The 15,147-nt window shown below is 35.3% G+C and overlaps 1 protein-coding gene across 1 annotated transcript in view; it reads right to left on the bottom strand.

Moving 5' to 3' along the window:
• The window catches only part of AP-1-2beta (adaptor protein complex 1/2, beta subunit), a 63,601-nt gene that overhangs the window by 7,903 nt on the left and 40,551 nt on the right, over positions 1–15,147 (bottom strand). Inside the window, exons 5-12 of the mRNA XM_069827977.1 lie at positions 13,856–14,049; positions 13,509–13,683; positions 11,770–11,957; positions 9,793–9,919; positions 9,038–9,165; positions 5,668–6,120; positions 3,854–4,046; positions 2,969–3,183 (exon numbers count right to left, since the gene is read on the bottom strand). Coding sequence (XP_069684078.1) covers positions 2,969–3,183; positions 3,854–4,046; positions 5,668–6,120; positions 9,038–9,165; positions 9,793–9,919; positions 11,770–11,957; positions 13,509–13,683; positions 13,856–14,049 — 1,673 coding nt within the window. The remainder of the gene's footprint in view (positions 1–2,968; positions 3,184–3,853; positions 4,047–5,667; positions 6,121–9,037; positions 9,166–9,792; positions 9,920–11,769; positions 11,958–13,508; positions 13,684–13,855; positions 14,050–15,147) is intronic.

The following is a 15,147-nucleotide window of genomic DNA, read 5'->3' as shown; positions in this document are numbered from 1 at the left end:
TAATCCCACGCGAATGTTTCTCAGCCAATGAACTAGCTCACTGATGCTAGATTGACCAATGAGAATTACACTGATAATTAAAAGCATGCTGCTCAAAATTAATAAGTGGTAATTTTTTTCGTACTACGTTCATTTGTTTTATTTGTATCGTCTCTGTTTCGATGTATCAGCAATCAAGCAATTACGTTAGACTTGCAGTCTCAAAATGCAACAATAATTAATTACTATAAGTAAAAATGTTTACCATAAAATTAAACATGTTGAAAATTATAGATAAGCAATGATAAAAGAGTTCAAAATAAAGTGTTGTTATAAACTGAAATATTCAGTTGTTTTTATTCCAAGGAGCTTTTTATTCTTATCATCTCTGGTTTGATTCGATTATTTTTCTGGATCTTATTAGCCCAGATCACATGTAGATTGCTCAATCCTATGTTAAAATTGATTGCACTTTGAAGAGAACAACCACCAGGATCGCCACCCAACCGCCATAAACGAACACAAGATGGCAGTACAGTCGCTAATGCAATTCAAATGGGAGTTATGACGTGACTCCTTATGTAACCACTAGATGGCAGCATAGTAAACGTGACAAAAGTTGTTACTGTCAAAGCCTATAACGCTGAGCAATCTGGGTATATATGATCTAGGTATTAGGGTTTGTTCCAGCAAGCAATTCAGAATGCGTTCTGAACTGATACTGAACTTCTTTTGACACGTGCACTAGTTGTGTATGGTGTCGGAACTAGTTCGGGATTTTACGTTAGAACGTTTCTTGAACTCTTCTTTCACGGTCTTCGGAGTTTCTTCTCATATTAAAATTATATTAATCTTCTAAACTTAATTCGTCATAAAGTATATCACTATCACCTTCTAAATCACTTATGATCGACTATTCTTTTATTTTAATCTGCCCAGTCTCGAAGCATTTTAACCATAACTTCAGATTAAACCATCTGCGCATAGTCAACAGTTCAGAATTCCCAGTTCTACTCTTAATAAAGAACCAATTTCACTCGTTCCGAACGAGTTCTGAAGCATGTTGGAACAGGGAACTGGGAGTTCAGTATCAATTCGGAATCAGTTCTAGTCTTGTAGGACTGCACATTGAGCTACTGCACATGAACAGTAAACAAAATAACATCACCACTTTCTGGTATTGCTTTTCTTGCATCATACTGGCATTTTATCTGAAGGATAGTGATATTTTGTTAACTACAGTAAAATCCCTTGTATCCGGCACCCAAATAACTGGCAATACCAAAACAACGGCACTTTTACCTAGGCCAAAAAAAAAGTCATTCATGCAAAAGGGAAAAGCTGGACGAAGATGTGAGTGGAAATGAGTGAAAATGCTCCTTTTTCTTACTAATATTGATTCTCTATAAGCTATAGAGGATTCCACATTAAGAAAAAGCATTGGTTTTATGGGCCTTGCCTAATACATTGTACAAGCTATGTGCTAGGTAGCGTTTCTATGGCAACAGGTCATTTGATGGAACAGCCCCATATATGCTCAATGCTTTTTCTTAATCCTCTATAAATTTGTGACCTCATAAGTGCTCTTAAATCCGACGAAAACAGTTCGACGATTTCAGTAATAGTATGAGATATTAAAGATGGCAGTTTTAATTGTTTTATATGTAAAATTTTCAATACTTACGTCTGATATACATTTTTTGAAGCAATTTATAATAATAATAATAATAATAATAATACTTACTTACTGACTTTTAGGAACCCGGAGGTTCATTGCCACCCTCACATAAGCCCACCATTGGTCCCTATCCTGAGCAAGATTAATCCATTCTCTATCATCATACCCCACCTCCCTCAAATCCATTTTAATATTACCTTCCCATCTACATTTCGGCCTCCCTAAAGGTCTTTTTCTCTCCGGCCTCCCAACTAACACTCTATATGCATTTCTGGATTCACCCATACGTGCTACATGCCCTGCCCATCTCAAACGTCTGGATTTAATGTTCTTAATTATGTCAGGTGAAGAATACAATGCGTGCAGTTCTGTGTTATGTAACTTTCTCCATTCTCCTGTAACTTCAACCCTCTTAGCCCCAAATATTTTCCTAAGCACCTTATTCTCAAACAGCCTTAACCTATGTTCCTCTCTCAAAGTGAGAGTCCAAGTTTCACAACCATAAAGAACAACCAGTAATGTAACTGTTTTATAAATTCTAACTTTCAGATTTTTTGACAGCAGACTGTATGATAAAAGCTTCTCAACCGAATAATAACAGGCATTTCTCATATTTATTCTGTGTTTAATTTCCTCCCGAGTATCATTTATATTTGTTACTGTTGCTCCAAAATATTTGAACTTCTCCACCTCTTCAAAAGATAAACTTCCAATTTTTATATTTCCATTTCGTACAATATTCTCGTCACGAGACATAATCATATACTTTGTCTTTTCGGGATTTACTTCCAAACCTATCTCTTTACTTGCTTCCAGTAAAATTCCCGTGTTTTCCCTAATCGTTTGTGAATTTTCTCCTAACATATTTGAAGGATTCGTAACAAGCTGTTTTTTACAGTGATGGGTTGTTAGCCCTTCGCCCAACCCCTTATAATAATAATAATAATAATAATAATAATAATAATAATAATAATAATAATAATATCATTATTATGTTGGATTAATATTAATTTCATAACTATAAATAGAAGTTGTCGTATCATACAGCTTCTATCAACATGCTAAAAGAACACTAATTTCAAACATAATTCGATAAGACAATAACTTACAAATCATTATCACTATCGTCACCACCACCACAACAGACTTTGATAAGCATTTGTTCATTAAAATATTTAACAGTTATATGTTTCTGGACCATTTGCATTATATTACATTTAAAACAAAAGACAAATGAAGCACATCTTTTGTGTCTGCCATAAACCAACCAACACTTAAAACAAGTATAATTGGTTTCAGGTGAAAATATACCTTCTTGAGAATGTTCCCCAGATGTCCAATCCTTTGCCTTTTTCAGCAGGTAGCCAATTTGCTTTGGGAGGAGTGTATGACGCAGGAGCAGCTGAGAATCCGAATATATCTCCAAGAAGTCCTGTAGTTGACTGTGATACAGGAGCAGGTGCAGTAGCAGCAGCAGCAGCACCGGTACCAGTACCAGCTGCTGTACCTCCAACATCTCCTCCGAGCTGCATACAATTTGTCAGTTACAAATACACGCAGTTCTAGACAGTTTTGTCTTTTCAGGGCTTTGCTAAAAGCATATCTATTTAATCACTACGAAAATCGTCTGTAGCTGCATTTAGATTGGCCATGACTGTTTGGCCAAGCACCTGCACAGAATTGGAATATATCAGTCCCCTAACTGCCCATTGTGCAACTCAAACCAAGAAATGGATTCGGAACACCTCAAAATCTGTCCTTCAGTGGCTGACCATGATAATATCTTTGAAAAATATTGGAGTGCAAGAGGTCAAATGACTTTATTGTCAAACAGTTGGCATTAGAAAACAACAACAACATTTTCCAGTGGACCTCAAAATCTGTGCTTCAGTGGTTGACCATGATAATATCTTTGAAAAATATTGGAGTGCAAGAGGTCAAATGACTTTATTGTCAAACGCCTGGCATTAAAAACAACATTTTCCAGTGGAAGAAAATATAGGCCTACAACTTAAAACAAAAGTCCATTTCTTACACTGAAATCTCCAAACCTTGAATACTGTACAACGAAAATTCTAAAATAATGGCCTGATAATGAACCCCCATGTTTTACATTATCTTGTCATAACATCTTTATAGCTAAAAGGTAGCATAATAATACACGAGATTTCGGACATAAACATTAACAGAACTCACCAAACTGTCCAGGCCACCACCTAGAAGGTCGACAGAAGGTGGAGAGAAGACATTTGTCGTAGCAGGAACAGGGACAGTTGGAGCACTAATGTCCATGCTAAGCAGATCTCCAATTAGTGAATCTTGGGCTGGTATAACTGCTGGTTGATCAGTGACTGTTGTAGTTTCCAATACTGTCTCTTGAGAACCAGCCCTGAAACACAGTTTGATGTGGCCATGATGTCACCATCATCCTTCTCCTCCTCATCATCGTCATCAAGAGACAGAGAGAGAAAGGGAGAATTTTCTTGTCTTGGCCTTTGTGCCAACTCCTCCTATTCTTTTCTTGATCGTTTATACAGTGCGTATACTAACTGGTTCCGCAGAGAAGCAAGTGGCAGTATTCGACCCAGCAGTGATATAAACTTGGCCTTGTTTTGAACGTGGTTTTCTTCTCTCACGTTCTCCCATCCTCCACCATTCAATGCAGCCAAGTACATTAACTCTACATGCACGATACCAACACCACTACTCGAGTCCCCACGTTCTGCTTGCCACTTCTCCTGCAGGGCCAGTTAGTATACGCACTGTACTATGCCTCTAAGTTAAATCTGTCTTCCCTCTCCGTCTCGCATTATGCAATCTATGAGTAAATACTAAGCTGATAAAGACATTGTTTACTATTTTTGCCAGTGAGTTGTATGAGATAGTGGTGAATACACGTGTATAGGAGGTGATGAAAGTGTTGTACCTGTATAAATACTGTGTTGTACCTATGTAAAGTGCAGTAATCGTTAATTTTGATAAGCTATTTTATCCAAATTCAGATTGTCTTCACGTACAGTGGATACTCAATACTGTATAGTTAATTATTGCAATGAGGTATGCCTCAACTAATATTATTAATATTAATATTATGCATCATATTTCTTACACACATTATATACATTACCTCACTCATTGCATTATCTCTTGTAACATGACCTCACTCACAGATGAAACTGTAGTTTGTATACTAAACAACGAGCTACTAGCGCTCATCTCTTGCACTCGTGGGATGCAAATTTAACTTGGGGGTGTAGTAGTTGCACGTGTTGTGGAATGTGTAAGTTTTCCATTCTTTGGACAGAGTTTCGTCTGTTCCTGTAGTATGTAATTGTTAGATTGGAAGATAATGTGACAGGAGAGTGCTGGGAGTAGCTCAGCATAGAAAGATGGAACATATGAAGGCAAAGAATTGGGGAGGACAAGATACGATGCAGATGGAAGTTACAGTCGCGATGCTGTTATTCCCGGCGTGACTCCTCTTCTTTGCTTACGTCTTAGGAAGTGAAAGCTCTATAAAGTCTAGGTAGGTAGTACCGTTCGCCATTTTTGTTCTTTCATTGCCGAGCTACCATACGAGGAATCTATTTGCCACACCATTAAACATTATCATGTTGTAGCTCCTATGATAATAAATCAAACGCACTGTAATTGAGCAAATAATTGAGCGGCAAATAACGTCTTCGTGTGCTTTCTGCGAACGCCAACGAAAGAGCCAAAATGGCGGGCAATTATATTATTTATCGAGCCTTAAGAAATGAATAACGTGTTCCTCAGCGAATCACAAGATGCACATGTTTAAATGTAGCCGACCTGCAACGCGATTCGCTGCCGGAAATTAGAGCGAAGGGGCTATAGATGGGAAGATAAAGTAACAGGGGAGTGTTGGGAGTAGCTCAGCATAGAAAGATGGAACATCTGAAGGCAAAGAATTGGGGAGGACAAGATTCGATGCAGTCTATGGTGTCATCCAAGAAGAAGAAGTCCTAACACTAGTACAATGTTCTTACCTGGCAGGCAGCATTTTTCGCACTCCTGCTCCTCTTCCTTCCACAAACGCATTTGGTGGCTTGTGATACACAGAAGCCAGACTAGATATGTGACAGATGAGTTCGTCCAGCAGTGTTGGCTCCAAGAGATCCGTCTCCTCAGAAATAAGAGGCTTCTCAGCCAAAACTACTTCCTTAGCTGCAGCTGGATCAGTAGAAAGGAGGCGCCAGTAGATAAAACCACGGTCGCGCAAGTCAGGGTTGTCAGAGTCTTGGGTTGCTAAGCTCAGCACCTGCTGCACTAGCTCCTGTGTGTCTGTTGGCCTCTTCAAGAACAACTTGACAATAGCTGTGAGAAGCTGCAGTTGAACCTGAGTGTTTTCATCATGGAATCCTTCCAAAAAGCTCTCTAATAGTTCATCAGCATTATCAATTCTTTCTGCATACTCTCCAATAATCCAAATCATAGAGGCTCTGATAACAAAAATGTAACATTTAATTACACAGGAAAAGTTTGTGAAAATAAATGCTGGGTTCATCATTATTTTTGTAGTAAGATTATGTATTACTATTACCAGCAGTGCAAATTAAACTCAACACATTTTGTCATTATATGTTACTCACTTAATGTAGATAAATATTAAGCAAAAATGTGTAAAAAAATGTTTGTACGAGATCGTGCGTATTTGCTTGGTTTCCGCACAAAACCAATCCACGGATAGTCTAAAATTCCACATTCAATATTCCCAACCTAACACACATAACAATTTCCCTCTTCTTACCGCTTAAGTGACATATTGATTTTACTGCTTTAGGTTTTTAACATATTATTTTTAGAGACGTTCAATATAGTAATAATTATAAATTGGAAACTTACCACTGCAATTTCACCTAAATTGCACTGTTAATTATTGTTTTTAAATATTTGCAAAAATTAAGTAAACTCTACAACTCCACTAAAGTTACTGCATTCGTGATGCAAGTAACATTAAGGAAGCCGTGAAAAAATCAACAAGATTCCAGACTCATCATAGACTGGGGGAAAAAAAAGACAGACGTATATCACGGCCTGCTGGAGTCAGTGGCGTATACTGGTTAAAGGGTTTGGGCTACCGCTGACCCTATTATTACACAAAATATATCTAACAATTACTTTAATTTTAATTACTATGGTAAAACTAATAATACAAAATTATTACATTATGTTATATTATAAACTTTTTCTTTTGTAATTTCCTTGGGCTACCGCCGGTAGCCCCGGTAGCCCGCAAAATACGCCCATGGCTGGAGTATAGTAAACACAGAAAACATTTTAAAGCAACAATGTTGAAGATAGATATTTTTGTTTTGCAAATTTGCCGTCATTGAACAGAAACCAAGATGGAGATTTCATTGCAACTAATTAGAAATTCCTCTTTCAGGTATGTAATAAACGATCTTCGCACAAAATAATGCACGATACACGAGCGGTATGTTTTCTTTCAATTCTCGGAAATTAAAAAAGCTCAGCTACGTTTCACTTTTTAAAACTTTTCCTCGAACATGAAAACTTCAACATACTGCTCTTGTAAGGCATATTACTATTGGACATCTTGTTCAAAAGTACAGCATTTGAGAAGAAATTTAAACTTTTCACGTCAAAAATAAATTATGGAGCACATGAATTAATACATATTAAGCTACAAAAACGATCCAGTAACCAAATTATTTTAATGAATTAAATAAACAACATATTATAAGATATTCTGTCAATGCTGTGCATGACGGACAAAGTCGGATTTACACAAAATGTCATAGGAAAACTAATTTTTAACAGTGTCATTTGAAATGTCATCTGAAAGTCTGTAAACATTATTGTTAATATTTTGGTAGTGAAACTCGTTTATGTCCGACATCTTTTCTCGCATTCAAATGAAGTATTATCAACAGTCAAAATAAAAGAAAAGCTTATTTTATTTACTGCTGACTTTAGCCACAGTCCAGTACCATGCCCTGCTTGTCTCTTCAACAGCAGAGTATAGAGTCCATTCAAAGAAAAGTAGTACTGTGATGCTTACAATATTTCTTGCCTTATCACAACAGTTGATTTTACACTTTGTGTCCTTTCTTATTTTAGTTTCAGTAATTGTTCAAAGGAATTACATACATTTTTTTCACGTATTACTCTGTGAAAAGATTTATTAAATCTACATACTTAGACTTCAACAAACAAAATTTGATAACACAATCTCAAGGGAAAAAATGGAACTCTCTGCATCATAATCCACAGTTAATTCCCGATTTACCACGAAAATCGTCTGTAGCTGCATTTAGATTGACAAGAGGCCATGATTGTTTAGCCAAGCATCTGCATAGAATTGGAATATATCAGTCCCCTAACTGTCCACTGTGCAACTCAAACCAAGAAATGGATTCGGAACACCTCAAAATCTGTGCTTCAGTGGCTGACCATGATAATATCTTTGAAAAATATTGGAGTGCAAGAGGTCAAGTGACTTTATTGTCAAACTCCTGGTATTAGAAAACAACAACATTTTTTTCAAGGCATACATTTTTGTCTGAACAAGTTTTCAATTAGATGCACAATTTTACAGATAATTAATTCCTCTGGTATGTACACATATTTTCGGAAACAAACTACAGTATTTCCTTTGTACCATACAGGAAAAATGAACGCGGTAATTACTGAAGTCAATTTTGAGTTAATCATCATTCTATGTTATATGCTCAAAAAGATACATTTTGAGTATAAAATTTACTACATTTTCACGTACATCACTATCTGATGAATTGACTTAGATAATTAATATTATAAACAAAATCTGTCCAACATGTATTTTTATAGAAGTCTCGAAATTCAATTTTTGCAGCATGACAGTATGTTCAATGCAAATTTCATAAAACCAGAAAGTTAAAACTCAACTGCCTGCACCTCACACACATCATGTCTTCAAAATACATTAATATTATTTTATAATGTCCTTTACATGACATAGCGATATCATAAATATATCTGTTAGTAGGAAAAGTGTCTATTACTCCTTGCTCTACATTTTTTACTGTTCTAAAATCTGTTTAATGAAATTTTTTTTTTCCAAAAATGATCCAAAAATACTCATCCTAATGTCAATGAAATATTACCTTAAATCACAAAACAGGAGAAATGAAAGGCCAGACATAAGCAGATCTTTTTTTTTTCTATTAGCCTTTTCATTCCATTAACACTGATGTTTTCCATTGCTACTATTAAGATTAACAGTTTATGTTTCACAAGTTGCAGAAATTATTATTCATTCTCCCATTAATTCCTGTATTAATTTTATACTATATCCTTGTTCCATACGGAAGACAATCATGTACATATTAAAAATATACTTAAGCTTATATTTACCTTGCTTCAGGCTCGTCAAGTGTATCCAGATTCTCGCAGAGTGTGGATATAATGCTTTCATATTTGTTAGGGTACTTGCGGAAAATGTCTTTTATCACAACAATGGCTTCCTGGACAACATAATTTACCTAAAGATGCAAGAAACAAAATTTAGGATAATTAAAAAAAAACAATAGCATTTCTTGTCTTTGTTGAAATTCTAGAATGATGGTTTGCAAGTAAATAATAATGAATTCACTCCAAAGTGAAAGTCACAACTGTCATATAATTCTTTGGTCACATCCATTCAAGTTCCCATATTATTTGACAGTCAAAGAGAAGAAGCATTTAAATTTCAAAATGAAAAAGAGAAAATGCTATTTTATTAATTTAGCAACAAAAATTCCGCCATTAAGGAATCAGCATGTGCTTCTTTTCTAGGTCCTCCATACCAAGTGAGTGGCTCAGTGGCAGAGTTGCCTAACCCAAAAATTTTTAAGTGTCTGATTTCAGCAAAGAATGACTGTAAATTATCATTTATATGTGTGCCAAAGTAAATGTACTAGATAAATATTAGATAATGGTAAAGGTGAAATAATTTCCAATTGAGAGCATATAATTAAAAAAAACCACACCTGAGTTTAGACTTCAATAACTTTTTTTCAGCATAATTGTGGTTTAGGCAACTCTGGCCACTCAAATTATCCTCTGAAATATGCTGTTATCTACTTTCTTTCTGTATCTCAGTAAAACGTTTGGGCACATTTTGAACAAACCTTCGTCTGAATCAGATCCAAGAGAGTAGACACACACCGTTCAGCAGACTGCTCTACTTTAATAGCACATCTCCCAATAGCTCGAACTGCTTTGCGTACAAAGTCAACATCCACTTCTGTAGCATATCTGAAAGAAAAACAAAACAATAAATAATTTGGAACAACTGGATAATACGCACGGTAGACCAATGTCGGTAGTCGATGTTGCTCTCTGGCCACTAGTCACCAGGCCATATTGAGCCATGTCAAACAAAAGACAATTGAAATGGTGGTAGTAAAATTTGCGACTATATTCTTAAATAATTCACTCCATTAGTCAAGTGTAAGGTTTATGCAGTACAATGACGGAGTTCTGAATGCACCAAATGAAAATTCAGATGTAGTAAGATCTTAAAGTAGGTTATCACAACGAAATAAAGGGGTGAAAAAGGTGTGTTTCAGGGAATATTATTCAAATGAAGAAAAGTAAATTTCCGGTTAATGTTGACCAAAGTGTGAAGTATGTAATTATGACCACGTTATTCTTTTATTTGTGATCTAGAGATAATACCTCGTCTTTTACAAAGAAAACATTTACTGAACATGAAATTATTCACCGCTTTCATCATATTATTGTTTACCAAAATTACGAAACAAAAACCATCATAAGAGCCATGACCGACAGGATCATTTTGCCTATCTGCGCATGCACGAACTTGGATAATAAAAACCTAAACTAATCAAACCTAACCTTCGTATAATATGCAAGATGTATAACTGGAGCAAGCGCCACAGCAAAACTGTTCCTGACGCAAGCCCCACATCTAAGCCACGTAATCTACTCATAATATTTACGCAGATACAGTGGTGCTATCTCTCTGAGAACGAAGGAGGTAGGGAGAAAAAAAAACAAATTTCTCCTTCTAACAACGCCACAGACCAACTTCATGTTCTTGTGTTGGCGACATTGTGTATTTAGTTAAATTTGGCCGTAACCGTAATGGCACAGTTCGAAGCTACCATAGCAAATTCTCCAGTTTAGTGAATAATTTAAATATTTATTTAAATTTTGTATCTTAGAATGAAAATTGTAGTTATTATCATGTACCATAATATCTATCTTACTGATCTAAGAAATTGAAAATTTAAGATATTTCATGAGAATTACTATTTTCGTCTCATGTTTCATAAAAGGAGCTCTGACTGTCCTACTGAATTACAGACCTCAATTTTTTTTTACTGACTTCCACATTCATAGTTACTGTTATATCTTAGGAACAAAATTTACATGGCCAATACTTCAAAAATGCTAGGGCATTCGATAAGTAATGGCAACAATGCTGTAAATCAGTGCTCCTATAGGTGACCATTGAAATCTTGTACTATGTAGTAGAGCAGTGATTGTTTCATAAGTTTCCAATATTGAAAGTCTCGAAGTAGCCATATTTTTTAAATACAATGGCTGTTTCTGATTTTTACTAAACAATATAGCTCTAAAGGTACGAACAAAGGTGTTTCATAAAAATTCAAGTTGCAAGAGAAAAACATGCAACTCCGAGTGTTAGGGCATTACAAATGCCAGTGGAAGAGAAGTTGTACAATACTGAACTATTCCAAGTTGGATGGAAGCAAGGTATTTGCTTTCAATCAAGAGTTGGCATTAAAAGAGCTTTATATTGATCAGTGAGGGAGATATCCAGAATGCTGCTGCAGATGGAGTCCGCCATCTTCTAAGAATTTGACAACTTATTGTTGATATAGCAGGAGATTATATTTAAAGTATGAAATGTCAAAAGTAACATAAATAAATTTAGTGTGAAACAGTAACTATGTTACCATTACTTTTTGAATGTCCTAGTAATATTGCTTCTCTCCTATGAAACTATAATGAACATTGTTTCTTCTATACAGACTCAAGCCATAACTTACTTACACAATGTGAAATAATAAGTCATATCATGCTTTGTTTAGCATATGCTATGAAAGTAGACAACTCACTCTTTAAGCTCCGAAAGGACTTGGGCAATATTAGCCTGAGATGCAAGGCGAATCATTATATCTAACTTTTCAAGTTTCACATATATGGGATCGTTATATTTCACGAAGAACACCTTCATTTCATGTTTCAGGATATCTGGACGTTTCTGAACAATCAAGTTGATGTTGCGAAGTGCAACATACTGCACCTATAAACAGAACAAATAAAAAAAAATACATTAAAATTATTACAAGTTTCATTGACCATATTTCAAGCTTTGCTAATGTAGCATTTTTTCTTTAAACTAATATATTTTTGTAGTAAAGTAAACAAAAAATGCGTATTTATCATAACACTGGTTTTTTTCCTGTTAAGCAGTACTAATTTATAAATATAGCTCCAGTTTGACAAGTTTTGATTTCTAATTTTACTTATGTGGAAAATACATATTTTATGACAGAAACTGTAATTCTATAGGCACGTTAATTCTGATTTTTATTGACTTCAATCTTATTGGTTTGTAAATAAAAAAGTATTATAAGTAGAGGGCGGATGTTGATGGCCTAAAAATCTACTTAAAATGATCATTAAAATGCCCTTGAACTAATGGAAAACTGACATAAAATTCAAAGAAAATGACATTTAAATATTATTCATCATACTCGCACCAATTAGTCACCTTGTTTCAATGACTGCCTTGCAAATCTCGGAGAGAGGAGGCAACTTTCTGGAATTTGGCTAAGATAAAGGAAAAGAACATGCAACAAAATGAAGGTTTTAAGGGAAAACTATAGATTTTAATGAGGGTTTACAATATGTTTCAAACAGAGATGGTCCATATCAGTGCCTTTATTCTCCATCTCACCTTCCTTCCATGCTTCACTTTTGTAACCAGATCTTCCAGGTGAGGGAGTGTGAATGACAAAACAAATTGTGGGCGCAGCGTGCATTCTTGCAATCTTTGTGTTAAAAATACTGCCTACTACAGCAGACATCCCTTCCGAACCATGATGAGGACACAATGTCCCGTCCAGGACATGGTGAAAGTTTCCCCCTTTCCAAATATAAATTCTAAAGACACCCTCGTACCAACAAAAGAACAGTAGCAGTCAAAATCCTCACTTAAACTAAGCTGCTGTCAAGTATTTTATATTACTTCTGTTGTGTGAAGTGAAGCCTTCAGTGGAATGAGGGATGGACTTTAGAGTCTGTTCCAAACTATAAAACTCAAACTTCACTGTTATTCACTTATTCAGTAGGTAATTACTATTGACCTATTTGGTTAGAAAATGATTTAACAGACCTATCGGTAAAGAAGAAAGTAAAATGCATTCCAAATAATCTAAAAGTTCTTCAAAGTATTAAAAATGACCAAAAAAGGCCGAAAAAAATAATAAAAATGCCTATTAGTTCAAAAAATGCAAAAAATGCAGTATAAGAAATTACTTTTTTACGTTGATACTAATATAGAAAGGATTTCTATATTAGTAGGCATTGTTCTAACGTGAAAAATAAGAAGATGACTTTTCATCAACATCCGCCCCCTAATTATAAGTTACTTATGTTTTCTTACAGACGACCTAATCATATTCCAGTGCTTCAAAAAATTCTAAAATTACAAATGCAATGTCTACCTGAAAGATAATTTTCTGAACATATTTCAACTAAAGCATATCTTTCAGATGCTGAATTACAGAATTAAAATACTGATATAATTTAAAGTACACAAAAAAGAATCTGTTATAATTAGGAGTCTAACCTCAGGTTCTGAGGACAAAAGAGTGACAAGAGGTGGTGCCAGCTTCTTTGTTAAAGTTGAAACAAAGTCGGAATCCGCAGGAAGCATTTCCATCAGCTTCATCAAAACTTTCACAGCAGAAAGAACTACTGCAGCATTTGCATGTGCCAAGCGTGGAGTAATTCTCTCACAAATGCTGCAAGCACAATTTTTTCATAAAATTATGTTAAATGTCACAATACAATTTTACAGTGTGTACCATACTATTACATGTCATTTATTCTAATTTGAAGTTTTCTTAAAATGATATTTGTTTCAATGTAATTAGAAAACAATAAATTTCATAGTGAACTATGTTTTACACATACCTCTGTGCTTCTCTGTCGTCCTTGGGGCTGTAATTTGCTAACGAATCCAGAATGAACACTTGTCCCCATTCAGTGCATTCATTCAGGGCGGTCAAGAGCTTATTAATGGTCTGAGCATTCATTTCAATAAGAGGAGAACCACTTGTACTGGCCTCATTTATTTCAGACAAGGCAGCTACTGCATTAGCGACAACCTGCGACAATAAGCCAATAATAAGCTCCCTACACCAGGTGATCAAGCTCACAGATTGATCAGTGCAAGTTTCTGTAAAGCATAGTTTCAACTACAGTCAAATCATTAGTCTTCCACAATCACTCACCACCACAACCAGTCAATGATACTGAAGATCAGTGGCGTAGCATGAAATTTTGGGCAGGGGAAGCTGACTCAAGTTGTCTTTTATGTACATATGAAAAAACGTATTACAAAAATATAGTCTTAAAATAAATAGTAGTCAATGTCAAGTCAGCAGTCCGAAGATTGGTTGGAACCTCGTAAGTAAAACCAATAAGGCATCACCTCAAATGGTTCGTAGTAAAATATGATTTCACGGTTTACACATATCTCTAACAAATAGACACGTATACGAATAACATTAGCTCACTCCCTGTCATATTTAGAGAAATCACAATATTAACGGTCAATAGATACAGTATTAGTATCATTACATAAGTATGCGTCTGTGTTTTGGTTGTGTCCTTCATTGACAGCAAGGGAGTCGGTCATTTGTTTTCTAAATCACACTTTTGTTCGTAAGTCAGTCTTGATAATAGAATTGTCAGGAATTGTTATTTCACTCATTATTTATTATATCACCCACAATGCACGCCAACACATCAACTGAACACAACTCATGAAAGGGATAAACTCGGAAACTAAATTATTTTCAATGTAAAAGCTAGCTTCTTGCAAGCCTTGCGACCAGGGTAGTTCAGTTAGAAAGGGATGGAAAAATCTGCGAGGTGGGTTACACAGAAGAATGAGTGAAAGAAACCAGTCTGCTTGGAAGCTGGTGTGTGCAGGCTTCTTGTTTACTGCTGCATCACGAATCATCCTGAGCTGCCGCATCACAATATTTAACGCATAAATATAAACTCTATTAAAATTAATACATAATTTTATCCATAAACTGCAGGTTTATTATGAAATTATTATTATTAACTGGGGAAGCTGAGCTTTTTAGCTTACATTGACGCTACGCCACTGCTGAAGATGGATCAACTGAAGGCAGAATACGGTTTTAAATGGAAGCTTTCATACTAGACAACCGACCAATATGACTCTTAGACCA

The sequence above is a fragment of the Periplaneta americana genome, chromosome 6 (assembly GCF_040183065.1).
Source record: "Periplaneta americana isolate PAMFEO1 chromosome 6, P.americana_PAMFEO1_priV1, whole genome shotgun sequence".
NCBI classification, from domain to species: Eukaryota; Metazoa; Arthropoda; class Insecta; order Blattodea; family Blattidae; genus Periplaneta; species Periplaneta americana.
The sequence above is the reverse complement of the archived record's forward strand: the minus strand, read 5'-3'. Positions and strand labels throughout refer to the sequence as shown.